The sequence below is a fragment of the Sciurus vulgaris genome (genome assembly GCF_902686455.1).
Source record: "Sciurus vulgaris genome assembly, chromosome: 6".
Lineage (NCBI taxonomy): Eukaryota > Metazoa > Chordata > Mammalia > Rodentia > Sciuridae > Sciurus > Sciurus vulgaris.
In genome coordinates, this window is record NC_136466.1 from 171,985,725 (window position 1) to 172,003,811 (window position 18,087).

Genomic DNA, 18,087 nt, shown 5'->3' on the forward strand with positions numbered 1-18,087 from the left:
AGGCAGGGAGGGGAGGCAGGAGCACTGACTGCCGAGGAGCCTTCCCTGGCACTGAGGTGCCCGCGGAGCCTCCTGGCATGCCCAGGCTTCACACACCTGGAGCAGGCCAGTGACCTCAGTGTGCAGGCCCACAGGGGTCGGAGTGCAGACCCCCTTCTAATGGAGCGCACCCAGACGAAGACGCGGGCTCCTCCAGGCACCGCATGGGGAGCCAGGTCCCACCGAGAGGTGAGGAAAACCACGGGCCACAGGGGTGAGGTGCTCACCTGCAGGGGGCGGCCATGCGCAGAGCAGCCTCCGGGCTCTGTGCAAACCGAGCCTGAGGCCTCAGGTGTCAGTTGGCCAGGTAAGCACGAAGACTGCGCCCAGAAAACGTGTGGGCTACAGGAGCCCCAGATGGGCCCACCCACTCCAGGCATTTTCAAATTCCCCTCGCTGCCACAGACACTAAGACTGCCTCACCCACTTTCTAATACAGGGTAGAAAGTTCTAGATTGAAAGCGACACACTTTCCTCTGCGAGACCAGTGTAGCTGCACCTTATGAGGTTTGGTGTGTGTCTTCATTTTTACTCAAGGTGAGGTACTTCATAATCTCTCATGTGATTTCTACTTTGACCAACCGAACATTCTTAGGAGTTGATTGTTTAATTTTGAAGTATGTGGAGGTTTCCTAGATATTTCTGTTAGCAATTTCTGATTTCACTTTGACAAAATGATATATGTGTAAAACTTTGATCTTTTAAGATATACTGAGGCTTGTTTATGGCCTGCTATGTGGTGTCGTTGGTGGACGCTCTATATGTACCTTCCACTCTGTGGCGTACGTCGGTGAAAGTTTCCTGGGCATCTAAAAAGAATGCATTTTTAAATGCACGGTGGCATAGGCATGGTGGAGCACGTCTGTAGCCAGCAATTCAGGAGGCTGAGGCAGGAGGATCACAAGTCTAAGGTCAGCTTCCACAACTCAGTGGTGTTTTGGCAGGTGTGGTGGATCCTGAGTTGCGAGGATCACTTGGGCCTGGGAGTTCAAGGCCAGCCCAGGCAATACGTAGTAAACATGCTTTCTGCTGAGTCGGGGGAGGACTGTCCCCTGTCTGCCAGTTCCTGGGAAGGACCCTGCAACCCCCTGCAGTGGTGGGCTTGCCTGTCCCTCTTCACACTGTCAGCTGTACTGCTCTCATGACCGAGGCCCTGGCATGAAGACCAGTGTGCTTGTGAATGTTGACTTTTGGTTTGCCCCCTTTTTGTCGTGAAGTGTCCCTTTTGCTCATGTCCCCCCTCCTGAAGTCTGCGTCTCTGGCATGAATATGGCCACCTGGTTGTTGGGGTGGTGGCCTGTTGGGACCTGTTCCTTCCTCTCACGTTTGAAGTGTCATTTATTCAGAGTGGGCTTCTGGTGGGTGGCAGAGAGTCCCTTCCTGCTTTGTGTCCAGTGTGACAATCTGTCTTGTAACTGGTCATCAGTATGGTTGGGTTGAAGTCTCTCTCTTGCTATTTTTTTGATTGGTCCCCCCTCTATTTTTTTTTTAGATTCAAGATATTTTATTAGCAGCTACTACAAATAGTAAGATAGCTCAATTAGATTACCAAGTACAAAATCAACATACAAAAATCAGTAGTTTACATATATTCACACAATCTTTTGGAAGATTAATGGAAGAAAAGGTTTCATATATAACAGTAACAAAAAATATTAATGTTTGTCAATTAAAATGTGAGACGTATTAAAAATCAAAATCCAGATACCACTGAAGGCCAAAAATAGCCTCTCTAGAAATAGGACCATATTATTGTGTAAATAAATTTGTAAATTTAACAAAATCTCAGTGAAAACAGTTTAAGCTATATCACCTGATGCTAAATTTAGTGAAAAAAATAAGCATAGAAGTGGGGCCAGCACTAAAACACATGAAGGCATTTTTAAAAGCCTGAATAATTGAAGAGTATCATGCAGGCTTGTTAGCAAAACAGAATGCCTGGAAGTAAGTGCACTCAGACTCAGAGAGATTGAACGTATGAAGAGGACGTCATCTCAAGTCACTGGGAGAAGGAAGTCAGGACTGTTACAGGGACAAGGGAGGTAAGGTCCCTGCCCACCTCACGCCAACCCCACCTCTTCTTTTCCTCCTCCTTTTCCTCCTCCTCTGTTGATCGAGTGGAAGCTCCGCTCTCCTGCTTGGTTGGCCCCGGGCTGCAGCTCCTCCGTGTCCAGTGGCTAGGTGCCTTCTCTCCTCCCCAGCACGGAGGGCCCGCTGCCTGCCTCCTCCCCTCCGGTCATCACGGTTGCTTCCACCCTGTGTTGTAGGCCGCACAACGCCCTGGTGTTCATTTTTGATTTTTTGCTTTTTGCTCGGATTGTTGTACCTGACAGTAGGATTGACACATAGCACACAAATGGAGCGAGCTTCTCCTTCCTCTGGCTGTACGTGGTGCTGAGTCACGCCTGCAGTTTAGCCCTATGTGTACTGAGGGTGATAATGTCGGTCTCCTTCTACCGTCCTTCCTTCCCCCACCGCCCCACCCCTCCCCTCACTCCCCTCTGCAGAACCCAAAGTCCCTTCCTTCGACCCAACCCCCCCTACAGACCAGCATCGCATATCAGAGAAAACATTCAGTGTTTGGTTTTGGGATTGGCTTAGTTCATTTAGCATGATCTTCCTCAGTTCCATCCATTTACCTGCAAATGCCATCATTTCAGGTCTGCTTTAAACAAGTGTGCGTAGATCCACTCAAGCCAGAGAGAAGAGCCCCGTCCCCTCCTGCCTGCCGGCACTCCCGGCTCGTCTTCCTGGGGACGGGGCTTCCCTCTGGCCATCACCCTTCCGTGTGAAGACTCCCCTCCAAGGCCCCGTGCTCTGCACTTGCTGGCTTTCCTGAAACGTGCTCTTCTTCTTGGGGCTTCTAGGTGGCAAACTGCACGGCTTAGAACCTGACGGTTTGGCCACGTTCGTGCAGCTTCCTGGTCGAGCCCGTTCATGTGGTGGGAGGCCGTTGCCACCACTCGGCTCCGACCCACTCAGCTTCTCAAACTGAAGTTCTGTCCCCGTTAAACTCAACTGCGGTCCCCATGGTGCCCGATGCCCCGGGGCAGGCTCTGTGTGGTGGCTCTAGTGCCCAGGGGCGTCCTTCACCTGGGCCCACGGGGTCTTTGTTCTGCCCTCCTGCACTTAGTGTGACTCTTCAGTGTCCACCAGAGTGAGGGCGTGGCTCCGCGTGTCGTCAGGTGCTGTCCATCTTGACGACCTGCAGTTGCCTGTCCCCTCGCCTGCGCCCGGACACTGGGTGGCTTTTGCGCTCCAGCTGCCGTGGGCCCTGTGGGAACGTGGGTGTGAGGCAGAGTCCGAGCCCTGCTTTCCTATCTGTGGAGCACGAGCCCGCAGGTGGACAGCTGCCTCCAGGACAGTTCTGGGCTCCCTGCAGCCTGGCCTCTCCATTCCAGCCAGGCCCCCTTCTCCAGCTTCATTCCTGACCACACTCCTCTGCTTGTCTCTTGGCTCAGACGGTCTCTGACCTCGAGGGTGGTGATGCTTCACGGAGTCTGGGTCTGCGCGTCCCTGGTGATTGGTGTGCTGTGCGTCTTCCCACATGCTAGTGGCCATCCTGTGCCTCTGTGGAGAAGCGCCAACTGGAGCCCCTCCACAGCAGAGTGCTGTGTGCCGGTGCCGTTGGGTCTGGGCGTCCTTCTTACACTCTGGCTGCCATTCCCACTAGAGACAAGGAGTTGGACATGTCTTCTCCCCTTCCAGTTTGCCAACCCACTTGGTCGATGGAATCCTTTGCTGTACAGACGTTTTTAAATCTGATGAAATCAGATTTGTCTCATATTTGGTTTATTTTGTGTCTAGGAATCCATTGGCAAACAAACCCAAGGTCACGCGGTTTACCTGCTTTCATCAGGAGTTCTTTAATCTCTGTGCAAACCGTTCCACTTTCCGAATTAGTTTTTATACCGTGGACAGTGGACATTGACTGATTTCGTTCTGGTTTCGGGTCACATCTTCTTGTTCTTGTCCCACATTTCCTGCAGATTGCTGCAGGTGTCACCAGGACATGGTGTCCAGGACTGGAGCCTGGCTCAGTCACACGCCCTCCCCGTCACCTTACACTCTGCCCTTCGGCTGAGTTTTCTCAAAAAGACAGGCACCACGTGTGGATCCTGGTGGAGCCCAGGGCAGAGTCCCCAAATCTGACCCTTGAGGAGCCTCCTTGCAGCAGAGCAGTGCCAGCAGGTCAGGAGCCTGTGTTACTGCTCAGGGCCGGTCAGCCTCGAGGAAGCCTGGGCCATCCACACCTCCCAGCCTCCCTCTGGTTCTGTGGTTCCCCTGTTCACAGACCTAGGTAGCCCGATTCCTCCCACTCCAGAAATCAGCCGTGCCACCGGCAATAGGCAAGGGTTGGGCATCCAGGAAGCCGCTGCCCAACTTCCCCGACCATCCCAGGCAGCCCTTGCTTCTCAGGGAGGGGCTGGTAGGCTGGACCTTCCAGACAGGCTGTCTGGTTGGTTAGATCCGATGCTCTCTGCCTTGCGGTGTGGAGGAGGGCAGGTCTCTGGGCCCCACTATCCAGCTCCAGGTCTGTGTGTGGTGGCCGCCCTCTGCAGCCCCAGCTCCAGGTCTGTGCATGCTGGCCGCCCTCTGCAGCCCCACTGTCTCCTCCAGGCATGCTGGCCGCCCTCTGCAGCCCCACTGTCTCCCCCAGGCGTGGTGTGCTACACCTCCACCAGAGCCGAGGCATCGACGACCTGGGTCCTCCTCGGTGGCAGCTCACAGCCTGCCTGGTGCTGGTCATCGTGCTGCTCTACTTCAGCCTGTGGAAGGGGGTGAAGACCTCGGGGAAGGTGAGGGCAGGGCCCCCGCCACCAGGCATGGACATAGGGTGGTGGTTGGGGCGAGGGTGAACACTATCCATGGTCAGGTTGGGGGGGTGAACATGTGGCCATGGTCAGGTCGGAGGTGGATGCACGGCTGTGGTTGGGTTGGGGCTGGACACATGCCACAGCTGGGTCAGGATGGAGAAGTGTCTGATCTGGCCCGAGGGGACACGTGGCCTTACAGGTTGAGGCGATATTTGCTGGGTCTGGGAAAGGACACGAGGGGGGAGTCTCCCATGAAGCCCACACAGTGTCACTCTGTCTCTGCTATGGACATGCTGGTGGCACATGGGCACCCGAAGCAGTTTTAACGCAGTGGTCACTGTGCTGTGATAGGCACCACAGGCTCCCCGGTCCCCATAGCCTTTCACACCCAAGTAAGGAGGGTGGGCTTGCCTCACCATGGGGAACCCTGCCACCGCAGTACACCCCCGAGCCTCCCCGAGCTGTGTCCTGTGCCGTGCCGGGCACCAGGCAGCCCTCAGAGGCCGTTCCCCAGCCCCAGCTCACTCCAGCAGGGCCCCAGCTGGGTGGCTGCACCGTCCAGTGTCACACCCCCTGCAGGTTGTGTGGATTACAGCCACCATGCCCTACGTGGTCCTCACCGCCCTGCTCCTGCGCGGGATCACCCTCCCCGGGGCCATCGACGGCATCAGAGCCTACCTGAGTGTGGACTTCTACCGGCTCTGCGAGGCATCCGTGAGTATGCACAGGCAGGTGCCAGGCCACCAGCTCCTACCCGCCAGCCTGGAGTCCCCAGAGCCCTGGGCAGGAGCTTCTCTCCTTCCCTGTGAGTCAGTAGGTATCAGGTCTGGTGAAAGGGGACGTGGGTGCAGCAGGGAGCCTGAGCAGATGCTCAGGGGACATCAGGGAGCAGTCCAGGGCAGCAGGCCACTGCCAGTCAGAACATCCTGTGCCGCTCACTCTCCTCCCCTTTACCACCACTTCCTGAAGGACGCCCTTGAGTTCCTAGGATAAGCACTCTGGTCCTCGCAGACTGCACCCTGAGGGCTGCAGCCAGGGGCTGTGGTTCTGTCCATCAACCTGCAGCTCTGAGATACTTCGGAGCTGCCTGCACCAGGGTCTCCTTTGGAGACCAAACTCCCAGGGCCCACACACAATGAGAGTGATCTAGATCTGGTCACCGGAAAACCAAGACGGTGAGGCTGCACAAAGAGACTGGGTTAGACATTTGGAGAGGCCTCATGAAGAGACCAGGTCTGGCCACACCCGAGAGGTATGTCCCGGCGGGAGGAGAAGAAACAATGCCACTTTGGGAAAGAGGACTGCAGCAGAGGCACGTGGGCACAGGTAATGGAGACAGCAGCTCTGCTGGGGACGTTTCTGGTTCAGGAGGCCAAGCTGGGATGGTGGGGACAGAGTCCATCCAGGGAATCCAGGCAGCTACAGGGCACAGCAGACCTCTGCAGGGCAGGTGGGGCCAGGAGGCCCTCCGAAGGCTGAGGCCCAGGGCAGGTAGGGTGGGCCAGAGCCAGGTGCCAGGATCCATAGGGAGGCAGAAACACCCGAACCGGCAACCAAAGCAGGCTAGGCAGGGAGGAGGGGTGGCAGGTCGACCCCGAGTCCCATGAAGCCCAGGAGCAGAGGGAAAGCGCCTCTGTGAGGACAACAGGTTGGGTGCAAGCCCAGCCGAAGGTGGAGGCCAGGTCTGGCAGTGGAGGCTGAGGGCAGTGGACCAGACACCCTGGGAGCTGGGGTGGAGCCGCAGGCGGGGGGTAGTGGTGTGGACCAGGCTGGTGGCTGAGGCCATCCGCCACAGGCCAGCAGAGCAGGTGTGCGCAGGAGGTGTGTTTGAGCCAGGGAGATCGCAGGGGCCCAACTGAGCACCAGGTTTCCGCCCAGAGCTGGCAGCCCAGGAGAGGCAGGCAGGTGCACGTGTGTTCATGAGCGTCGGCAAAGAAGCGTCGTCCACATGAGCAGGCATGGAGGCCGGGTGGAGGGAACAGGTGGGGAGGCAGAGGGTGGGTGGGGGCTGGACGGGAGGCAGACACGGATCAGAGCCGAGGTAGTGATGGATGATGGCCGCACAGATGGATGGGTGGACAGTGGGAAGAGGCGCAGGAGAGTGCTGCTGAGCGGCGGGCCCGGTGCTGGTCCAGGCAGGTCCCAGGCCACACGTACAGCCTGGGGTGGATGTCAGCTGGGCAAGGGCTGAGGCTGTGCAGGAAGCAGGACCCCTCGGTGCCCCCCTCCTTCCTACGGCCACCTGACCCCCTTGCCCTGCTGCCCTCCTGACCATGGTGGGCCACCTCCTCAGCCCTGACCATCAGCTGGCCAGCTACCCTTTCGCATGAGTCCCCAGCATGGTCACACATGTCCTGGGTTCCAAAGGACAGAGGCGCCTGGTACCCTGCAGCCCGAGGCTCTGGCTGCCTCTGTGTCCAGCTTGCTTCCCTCACACCAGGAGGATGGCCTGGGATGCCGGGGGCCCCTGCCCTCCCGCCCAGCCCTGTAGCCCCCTGCGTGAGCCTCTGCCCTCATTCCTTAGGTTCAGGCGCCAGGTCTCTGCGGGTGGCTGGACATGCAGGAAGAGCCCCCCCAGGAAGAGCGGGCCCAGACCCTTGGGCAGCAGGCCCTGCCCAGACCCTGGGGCTCGGGGCTCCTCCAGCTCCCACAGGCTGTGCAGCGGCCAGGCAGCCTGCGCTCTGATGGACTTGGCAGGGCCCTGCCGTGAGCAGCCTGGTGCCACCTTGGTGCAGTTGCTGACCTGCACACCTTTTCACGTTCAGGGTGTGGGCGGGCCACCGCTGGACACCACACCGGCCTCAGGTGGCCCCGCTCCCATGCACGGCTCAGGCTGGGGCACTCTGGGTCTGAGGAGCTGGGGACACAGGCAGAGGTTGGCAGGCCGTAGTCCGGCCAGCCATCAGCCCTCGGTGCTTCAACAAGCGGAAGTGACTTCGAGGGTGATGGACCAGACCCCCCTGGTCGTGTGGCATGGCCGCACAATGTTCCCTGGACCACGGACATTGACCCACACGCCGACCCGCCTCCTTCCTCTCACGCCTTCAGGCCAGGGACAGGAGGGTCACTGCCTTGGCGGCATTTGCCCTGAGCACTCTGCTGATGCTGTTTTCCTGCTGATAATGCCGAGCACACGCTGGGGGCTGGAGGAGGGAGGCCCGCTGCTCCTGGGAGCCCGGGGCTTGGCAGAGGTCCCTGCGGTGGGGGCGGGGCACCCCGCCACTGCCTCCAGGGCCGCCTTGCTCCCCGCCCTGCAGGTCTGGATAGACGCTGCCACCCAGGTGTGCTTCTCCCTGGGCGTTGGGTTCGGAGTGCTCATTGCTTTCTCCAGCTACAACAAGTTCACCAACAACTGCTACAGGCAAGTCCCACCCTGCGGTCACCCTGGGCCATCTGTGAAAGCTCGTGGCATCACTGCAGGGGGCAGCAGGGAGGGGGACACTGACTTGGGGAAATGAGGGTCCTGGAAGATAAACCAGGCTTGCAGAACCTCTGAACAAGGCTTTTTAAGTGGAAACTAGAACGGGCAGCCCAGCAGGACTCCCACTTGGAGGAAGGTCCTGAAACCCGTGGGGGTGTGTCCCCTCCCAGGAGGGCCCTCCTCCTGCCGCCTCCCTCCCTGGCCAGCGCCAGCCTCACCAGGACCTCAGGGTGCCTGGATGACGGGAGGGTGTGGAGCCCTGAGGGAGACGAGGCTGGCGCACCAGCTCCGGAGGGCCTGGGCTACTGCAGCCACGTGCAGAGTCCAGATCCTCCTGAGAGCAAACGGTCTGAGTCCGAGGCCTGCTTCCTCTCGCCTGTGCACACTCCTGTTCGCTTTCTCCCATGTCATGAAGATGAAAATGCACTGGAATAGACTGAGCACAGCGAAGAGGCCAGGCAGACGGGGCAGGGAGGCCCCACAGAGGGCAGACCCCAGACGGCAGGTCCCAAGGCAGCCCCTGCCCGGAGCCCGCCCTGTGTCAGCCAGAGTCCAGGCACTCTGCAGATGAACCACAGTCCTCCAGCAGCATGCTGGCCACACTGGAACCCAGAAGGAGAGCTGGCCTCCCGAGGGACCCTGGCCCTCTTGGCTCTCCCCTGGTTGCCTCTGGCCTCTGATTTCCCAGCCCTCAGAGTGTGAACCTCAGACCAGCGGCACTAGCACCCCCGTGTGGGGGGAAACGCAGCCAGGCCCCACTAGACCACCACTCAGAATCTGCATTTCAGTAACATCCCAAGATATGGACACCTCTAGGTTCTAGAAGCCCCACTGAGCAACCCCCCGGCAAGGTGGGCAGACACCACCTGGGCCAGAGGAACTCAGACTGTTCCACCCATCCCAAGCCAGGAGGTCCAGGGCGGCTGCAGGTCAGGCCTGCCAGGCTGCAGAAGGGCTGCTGAGCTCGTCTGCAGAAGCCGCCCCTCCAGAGCCTTCCTGCCCTTCCCAGACAGCAAATTGAGAGTAATGACTGGGAAATTGGAGGGGCCGCCACGTGGCTGGCGCCAGGACAGCTTGTCTTGTTCTCACAGAGACGCGATCGTCACCACCTCCATCAACTCTCTGACGAGCTTCTCCTCTGGCTTTGTCGTCTTCTCCTTCCTGGGATACATGGCACAGAAGCACAGCGTGCCCATTGGGGACGTGGCCAAGGATGGTGAGCCCTGCCCCGCCAGACCTTCCCAGTTCCTACGGGTGGGAAGGGGGTCGGGGCCCAAGCTGCCCTATCTAGGAGGAGCTGCCTGAACGAGCCGAACTGCAGGGTCCAGCCCAGAGCTGCAGCCTGGCTGTCAGAGCAGTGGCCAGCCCCCACTGCCCCACAGCCCGCTGCAGCCAACAGAGCCACAAGTCCCTCATGCCCCTCATGCCTCTATCCCTCAACACTGGCTCCCTGCAGACGCTTGGAGGCCTATGGCAGGGTCTGGGGTGCACATTTCCCTTAGGGCCCCTGGAAGCTTGCCTGCGCCCTGATGTGGCACCTGCAGCTGCGGGGAGGGGACTGAGCCACTTCAGTTGCATGTGACACAGGGCTAAGCAGTGCTGGCCATTACATGGCTTGCCACAAGCCAGCTGGGTTGCTCTTCAGATGAGCAATTAATCTGTTTCTGACAAAGATCCAGAGATCATGACATACTTTGATGGGCTTTGGGTCACAGAGAAATCCCTGAAGTCCCTGGCACGTGGACCCTCCCTCACTCAGCCGGATTTCAGATTCCCAGTGTCTCTCCACACCTGGGCACTGAGAAAGTGGGAAGGGTGGAGTGCTGTGTGTGTGTGTGTGTGTGTGTGTGTGTGTGTGTGTGTGTGACTAAGACGTGGTATCTTAGTCAGTTTTCTGTTGCTGTAACAAAATACCTGAAGTTGGAACTTTATAAAGAAAAGAGCGTGGCACTGGCATCATCTCCACTCTGGTGAGGGCCTCAAGGAGGATGGCATCCATGCAAAGGAAGGGGAGCAGCTGTGTGCAGACGGCCGTGACCGTCATGGCTGCCACGGCCCCCACCCCAGCAGTGCCATCACCTGTGACCTCTCCTGGGGCTCAGAGCTGGAGGAAGGCCACACCGCTGTGCCCTGAACACTGGCCACAGCCAGCCTTGATCATCCACTTGTCCTTGGAGGGCTGAACAATAGGACCCTCACTTTGCAAGTAGAAAACCAGCCGCAGCCTTTCCCTCAGCCCGAGCATAGCCAGGCAGGACGGGCCGGGTGCCTCCTGAGCAGGGAGAAAGCAGTACAGGTGGAGGAGCCTCGTGCAGTGAGCCCAGGGTGCAGTCCACCCCGCCTCGCCAGCCCACCCATCTTCTGGCCCTTTCCCGTGATGACCGCGATCACTGCTGAAGCCTGCGGAGCCCAGACGTGCAGCACCACGTGTCTGCATCCCCCACGGGCAACGTCGCTTACCTCCCGGGCTCTGAGTTCCACAGGGCAGGGTGCCAACTCGGGCACAGAGACCAAAGGCGGGCATGTTGGCCTTCAGCCAGACCACAGAACAGCCTTCCTGGGGTGGTGGCTGGTGGTAGGGCCCCCTGACAGCTGCGAGGAGCCCAGGTCCAGCCCTGCCTGGCCACAGGTCCCAGGTAACTTGTGGGTGTGGACTGAGCTCTGGTCTGTGGTCCTTAAGAAGACTGGTGAGTGCCGGCTCCTGCGTGGAGCCAGACGCGCTCCTGTGGAAGACGGGGACCAAAGAAAACGGCCAGCTAGAGGTCTGCAGGTGAGACTCGGGTGGCGCCTACACGGTGGGCTGGAAACGGGCACTCCCAGCGGCGTGGGGGTGCCCTTTCCCGGGACATCTGGGGTGAGCTGTGGGGGCTCTGCTGGGAGCCCGCAGTGCCCCAGTCCTCCCCCTCTGCTGGCATTGTCCCCACGAGCCACACGGCGGGCGACCCTTTGACCTTCACAGGTGCCTTCCCCGGCCCTGCAGGCCTCACCTTGTTGGGAAGACAGGTCCACGGCTCTGCCGATCTGCCAGGGCGTTGGGTGTGCCCAACACCGGGCCTCAGGGCCACAGCAGCACCGTGGTTTGCTCGCTGGGCACAGTCCTCTGGGTGCTGTGGCGCTCTGCCATCTGGGCCAGGAGGTGCCCGTCTGTGGGCTTCCAGAGTCCTGCTGCAGGGGGTGGGGAGCCAGCGACACTTGTGTACAAGGTGTCACCCATGTCTGTTCGCACTGTGTGGCCAGAGTGAGCCTGGCGTAGCCACCCCAAGGGGTCAGGAGGCGGGGTCAGGAGCACGCCACGACGTGCGTCTGACTTTACTGTCAGGCTACAATACTGTGTGCGTGTGTGCGTGTGGCGTTCCCGTGCATCTGTGCAGGCACACATGCATGCCACCTGTGTGTGTGTGCACGGGTGTGTGCCTGCATGCTAGTGTGCCATGTGTGGCACGTGTGCGTGCCTGTGCGCACGGCCTGCACCAGAAAGGTGCCTGCTAACTGGCCTGCCCACAGTCCCTTCCTCCTTGCTTCCACTCCCTGTCTTGGCTGCTTTTCCCTGCATCCCATGTGGACACCGTGGGGACCCAGGTTGGCAGCAGGGGCACCAGCAGAGGCCCCCAGTGGGTTCTGCACGTCCGTTTCCTGGCATCTGCGCCAGGTGTGCTGAGGTCACGGAGGACCCTCCAGGAGAACGCGTGGGGCAGGCTTCCCACTGTCCAGTCCCCATGGTCCCCAGTGAGCAAGAAGCACGCTCCGCAGTGACAAGAGTGGGTTCCCACTGCAGGGCCGGGGCTGATCTTCATCATCTACCCTGAGGCGATCGCGACGCTGCCCCTGTCCTCCGCCTGGGCCGTGGTCTTCTTCGCCATGCTGCTCACCCTGGGGATCGACAGTGCCGTGAGTCCTATGGCCCTCGGCTGCTGCGCCCGGCCTGCTGGGTCGGCAGCACCACAGTTGATGAGCCTGCTCCTGGGGCGTTGCCTTGCATGGCCAGGCAGGACCCCAGAGACCCACGATGGACCCCCAGGCCTCCTGTGCTGGGCACAGAGCCACATATGGGACACAGACCAGACCACAGTTACTCAGGACCCTCTCTGGAGGGGCTGGTGGTTCCTGGAGTTCAACTTTCCCTTCATCCTGCTCTGGGCATCTGTGTGTCCAGTCTGGGCTCTGCAATCTGAGCACATGGGCAGCAGGCCCAGCGCCAGAGGGAGGCTGGAAGGAGTGTGACCAGCCACGAGCATGCACAGCAGGTCTGGCCTCGCTCCCCAGGAGGGAGACTGCCTGGGCCCTTTCTGGGCCTGGGCCTGCAGCTCCTGCTCAGGCTCCTTCTGGTCCCTCAGGGGCCTCAGGATTGGCGGGAGGGCTGCTGCTCCAAGCCATCTGCCCACCTGACAGGGCCCAGGATGTGCTGGAATCCCTGCCACAGCTCCTTCCGCAGCACCTCCCACCCACCTTGGTGACGGCCACAGGGGACCATGGGCCCCTGTGTTCCTGCACCCAGGTAGATGGTGCTCACAGGGCACTACGCCGCTGTCAGTTGCCCGGGTGACGTCTGCTGTGACACGACTCAGGAGCAAGCCACAGCAGCCCACAGCCCCCCAGGCTGCCCTCGTTCAGGGAGGGGCTCAGGAGAACCTGGCAGAGCCAGGCCTGGTCAGGCCCACGTGGCAGTGGACGTACTGTATTAGCCTTGTGCCATTTCACCCAACCTGGGGTAGCTGTGGTCACCCTACGGCCACTTGTGATGGCCATATCAACAAGGAAGTGTCCCTCGCCAAAGCCTTTCCTGGCTTGGCCCCTGGACTGCTGTGGGCCCCTTCTCCCTGCCCTGGGCGTGCTTCCCGATGGCACGGCGTCTGCGGGGCAGTGCCAGTGTCCTGCTTGTGTCCTGCAGATGGGCGGCATGGAGTCTGTGATCACGGGGCTCATCGATGAGTTCGCGCTGCTGCACAGGCACCGGGAGCTCTTCACGCTCTGCATTGTGCTGGCCACCTTCCTGCTGTCCCTCTTCTGCATCACCAATGTACGCGCAGGTCTCGCTCTCCGGGGGCAGGTGGCCAGTGCTGTCAGGCTGGGCGGGCAGCGCTTCTCTCAGAAGCTGCCACCCCCCAGTCCCCTGTGGCCACACGCGGGGCAGCTGCCTGTCTGAAACTTGGTCCCAGAAGGACTTTGCCATCCAGGTGGCTCCTGGATGCACCCTCAGCAGGACGTGGGCGGGTGGGGGACTATGTGGGCAGCAGAAGGAGGTGGCAGAAGCATCCTGAGTGTGGGGCTTGCCTGTGTCTCCCGAGTCCTGGGAGAGGGGGTTTGTGTTTAACTTTTGTAACAGCAGCTTCCCCAGAAGCTGCCCGGGCTGGAGTTCATGACTCAGACTCCTCAACAGAGTGGCCCGCAGGCCGGGCTGTCTCAGGAAAAGCCCTGTGCAAGGGAGGCGCCCAGCAGGGGACGAGTCCAGCCAGGACCCCTCTCTTCCAGGGGGGCATCTATGTCTTCACGCTGCTGGACCACTTTGCAGCTGGCACGTCCATCCTCTTTGGAGTGCTCATCGAAGCCATCGGGGTGGCCTGGTTCTACGGTAAGCCCAGGGTCACAGGGCGTGCACTCTGTGGCCAGCCAGGCCAGCTTCCTCTTGCTTGCTTTCTGGCAAAGTTACCTTGGAGGGCACGTGGGGACCCATGGTCAGCAATGTCACCAGGTAATCTTGGGGGTGGGGGACCTGGCTACCTCCATGGGAGGCTGGGTGCATCCAGAGCTTGGGGTTTGCAGGGTGGGACCCCAAGGGTAAGAGAAACCTGGCATGTGTTCAGCGTCACGAGAACATGACAGTCCTAATCCTGTGGCCACTGCTGCCCCCCACCAGGTGTCCAGCAGTTCAGCGAGGACATCAAGCAGATGACAGGGCAGCGGCCCAGCCTGTACTGGCGTCTGTGTTGGAAGCTAGTCAGCCCCTGCTTCCTCCTGGTAAGGGCCACGTCCACTCATCACCCCCTGACTCTGCCCCTAACCCAGCCTGTGCCTATCCCAGTGTCTGGAGGCCAGGGCACCATGGCTTGAGCTGGGGGGTTCTCAGGACTCAGCTGAGGAGGCAGGTGGGTCCCCCACATCCTCTCTGGCCTCCTGAAGGCACCTTCCCCCGGACAGGAACTCACGTGTGATCTCAGGGATCTTGGACCCACTAAGATCCCAGTGAGTCCTGTCCTGAGCTACTCCTCTGTGTTGGAAGAAATCCAGAGACCAGTCAGCCTGTCTGCTGTGAGTCAGAGACAGAACTTAGACCTTCCAGGGCCAGGGTTGGGGCAGGAGTAACCTAGACCCATTGTTCCCAGGGTCCCTCGACCTGGGGACCATTAGTATGGCCAGTCGGCACCTGATTTGGAGCAGGGACACAGGGATCAGCAGACTAGGGCCAACCCACAAAGTCCTCCAGCTGCCTGCTTCTGTAGCTTTATCAAAGCTTGGCAGCACCTTCTGGCCTCAGGATGGACTGTGGCTGTCTCTCCTGCTACAGCAGAGAACAAGAAGCCCAGAGCTCTGGCCAGTCCAGACATGGGCCTCCGCAGCTGTATTGGGGCTGCAGGTCTGAGCAGAGTCCCATGAGCTGTCCCAGGAAGGCACAGCTGCCCTGAGTCCCCAGGGCAGGCCTGGAACAGGGCAGCAACTCAGGCCAGACACCTCTTGGAGCAACCTGGGCCCGGTCCCAAGGGCCAGCAGGGGCCATGGGAAGCAAAGACACTCATCACGGACACCAGGCAGCTGGACTGGCTCGGCAGGCCCACGTGCAGAAGTTCTGAGACCCTGAGCTCACAGCAGTGCCCAGGGTGTAGCAAGAAGCAAGGGGCGAGTCCTCTCCTGGACGGCATGACACAGTGCCAGAGGCCCCACAGGCTCTGTGCAGAAGTCAGCAGCCACTTGGCTCCCATCTGTGGCTGTGTGGGATGAGCCCCAGCCCAGCTGGTAGCCCTCTGCAGCCAGGGGAAGGGGCTCACGCCCGCTGGCAGCCACACGTGGTACTCAGGAGCTGCCCCTGAGGACGCCCACCACAACCTCAAGCCCCCACAACACCCTTCCCCTGCCATCGTCCTCCTGGTCTGCCCCCATCTGGCCAGCACCCAGACCACCAAGAGCCGACCTGAGCTGACCCAGGTCCTCAGAGACCAGGGCCCTGCAGACACTCTGCATCCTGGGACCTCGTTCTTAGACTCTTGGTACAGGTTAGCTCAAACCTGCAGACTGCCCAACAGAACTTGTTCTGCCAGCTTGATGGAGACCTGAGCAGGCCCTGGCTGTATGCCAGAGCCCTTCCTGTGAAGCCTCCACACCAGCAGAAAGCAAGCTCTGTGCTGCCCTGTGTCCCTGAGTCCCAGCGTGGCCCCTGCCCTACAGCCCCAGGGAGCTGGTGCACTGCAGGCGGGCGTGTGCACAGCCTCTGCAGGGCTCTAACGCATTCCCAGAGCATCTGCCAGCTCAGTCGGTGCCTGCGGGAGGGCGTCCATTCCAACCACGTGCAGACCCTCAGGCAGCCACGCCTGCCCCTCTGGTGCTCCAGTCCTGTGAGCGGCCACCAGCTTCCACGCCTGGCTCAACATGTCCTGAATCCCAGCCCCATCCTCCATCCCTGGGCCCCAAGCCTCGAGGAAACAGGCAACACAGAAGACACTGAGGCACAGACGTGTCCAAACCTGCTCAGCAAGGTGGCTGTGCGGGCACTTAACTGGGGACCCTGAGAAAAGCCCATGATGAGCAAGAATCTGCTTTCCGAGCTTCATCCTAAACTGCGTCTCCGATGTTCCCCTGCACCCTCCAGAGGCCCTCACACCCAGGTGCACCGTGCACACTGGAGTGCTTGTGTGGGGCTCAGGGCACACGTAGGTGCTCGTGCGGGTGTGTGGCACACGTGCAGGCTGTGGTGCACAGACCTGGTCCTGACGATGCCCATGTGTGGGAGGGGTGAGCAGCTGCACCAGGAGATCCTCCGGACAGCGGGACCCCCATCAGCAGCTGCCACACACCCTCCTTTTGCATCTGTGGCCATCATCGTAGTTCTGAGAAGACTGGGAGTTTACCAGACCCCTCTCCACAGCGGGTGAAGGGGCCCAGCCCAGGCTGCCCAGGGTGCCCACAGCCACAGTGTCTTCACCCCGCAGAGGGGGACTAATGCCCTGGTGGGAGTGGTGTCATTTGATTTCAAGCAAAGGATGGGGTAGGTGGAGTGGGTAGATGCCGCAGGGTGGGGAAGTGTCCATAGGCAGGTAGGGTAGAGTAAGGGAGGGTAGGTAGAGCAGGAAGAGTGGGGGAGGGCAGGACAGGGTAGGGCATTGAGGAGGGGAGGGGAGTAGAGCAGGGTAGGGCAGGTAGGTAGGTAGGCAGGTAGGGTGGGTAGGTAGGATGGGGCAGAGGAGGCAGGTAGGGTAGAGAGGGCAGGTAGATGGGGCAGGGCAGGGCAGTACATACCCGCTGTTTAGTCAGCTTCGTGTTACTGGGACCAAAAGACCTGACAGGACCTGAGAGGAGGAAGTTTATTTTTAAAAGCTCACGGTTTCAGAGGTCCAGTCCATGGTTGGCCAGGTCCGTTGTTCTGGGCCTGAGGCGAGGCAGAGGATCGTGCGTAAGGGATTGGTGGAGGAAAGCAGCCCAGGACATGGCACCAGGAAGCAGAGCAAGCTCTGCTCACCTGGTACAACCATCAACCCCAAAGGCAGCCCAGTGACCCACCTCCTCCAACCACTCCCCCCTGCCTACAGTGACCACCCAATCATTTCACCTCGGAACATTCCCGCATGACCTCACATGAGGTCATGAGCTCTGGAGGGACACTTCATATCCAAACCAAAACACCTAAGGACCTTGTTTGAGCTGTTCAGCCACCCCCAGCCTGCTTGTCTGCAGGGCCTGGCCAGGTCCAGCATGTGTGCTGGAGCACCCCTTCTGGTCACCTCTGTCCCACCCCAACCCCTGGTCCTGACCTGTGTGCTTGTTGCAGTTTGTGGTTGTGGTCAGCATCGTGACCTTCAGGCCACCCCGCTATGGAGCCTACGTCTTCCCTGACTGGGCCAACGCCCTGGGCTGGGTCATTGCCACGTCCTCCATGGCCATGGTTCCTCTGTACGCGGCCTACAAGTTCTGCAGCCTGCCGGGGTCCTTCCGAGAGGTGGGTGTGTGTGCAGCCCTCGGCCTTCATCCGGCTGCCCAGGATGAAGTGGTCCATGACCACACCCCTGGCTCAGCCCCAACAGGAGCAGATGGGGAGATGTGGAGGCCGAGGGGTGGGCCAATGCGGCAGGAGCCCATGCAGTGTCCACACATGTGACCGGGTGACCCTCATCTGCCTTGTCCCTGAATCTGTGTGGTGTGTGCCCACACATGTGTTGTGTGCGTGCACGTGTCTACAAGCCCCTGTACGCAGTAGGTCTGTGTGTCTGTCTGCGTGCTGTGTGTGCGTGGGCATCTGCACACTGCCGTGGTGAGTGGGAAGGGCAGCCAGCAGAAGTGGGTATCCAGGGTGACCTGCAGCCTTGCAGGGACTGAGCCTGTCTGTGGTGTGGCCAAGGGCAGCTCTGGGATCCTACTGCAGCCTGCTCCTCCCCTCTGCCTGGCTGCCCCTAGAGCAGAGTGGTGAGCAGAGCCCAGAGGCCGTGTCTGACCTGTGCTGCGGAGCCTGGAGGTACGAGGCGTGTCCTTGGGAGGACTGTCCTCCCTGTGAGCCCCGTGGGTGGTCCCAGCTCTGCTCCGTGCCCAAGTGTTGCAGGCCTGGGTGGAGGCAGTGCCCTGGCAGAGCCCATCACTGCTCCCCCTGGGTCCAGGGGTTCACTCTAGACT

At 60.2% G+C, this 18,087-nt stretch overlaps 1 protein-coding gene across 1 annotated transcript in view; it reads left to right on the forward strand.

The window, feature by feature from the left end:
- SLC6A3 (solute carrier family 6 member 3) overlaps positions 1–18,087 on the forward strand; it is a gene marked incomplete at its 5' end in the record, with an annotated part of 34,124 nt that overhangs the window by 8,380 nt on the left and 7,657 nt on the right. The window contains 9 exons of the mRNA XM_079145447.1: positions 4,700–4,838; positions 5,436–5,570; positions 8,114–8,217; positions 9,369–9,493; positions 12,053–12,165; positions 13,166–13,294; positions 13,747–13,846; positions 14,132–14,232; positions 17,252–17,419. Of these exons, the coding sequence (XP_079001573.1) occupies positions 4,700–4,838; positions 5,436–5,570; positions 8,114–8,217; positions 9,369–9,493; positions 12,053–12,165; positions 13,166–13,294; positions 13,747–13,846; positions 14,132–14,232; positions 17,252–17,419 (1,114 nt within the window). The remainder of the gene's footprint in view (positions 1–4,699; positions 4,839–5,435; positions 5,571–8,113; positions 8,218–9,368; positions 9,494–12,052; positions 12,166–13,165; positions 13,295–13,746; positions 13,847–14,131; positions 14,233–17,251; positions 17,420–18,087) is intronic.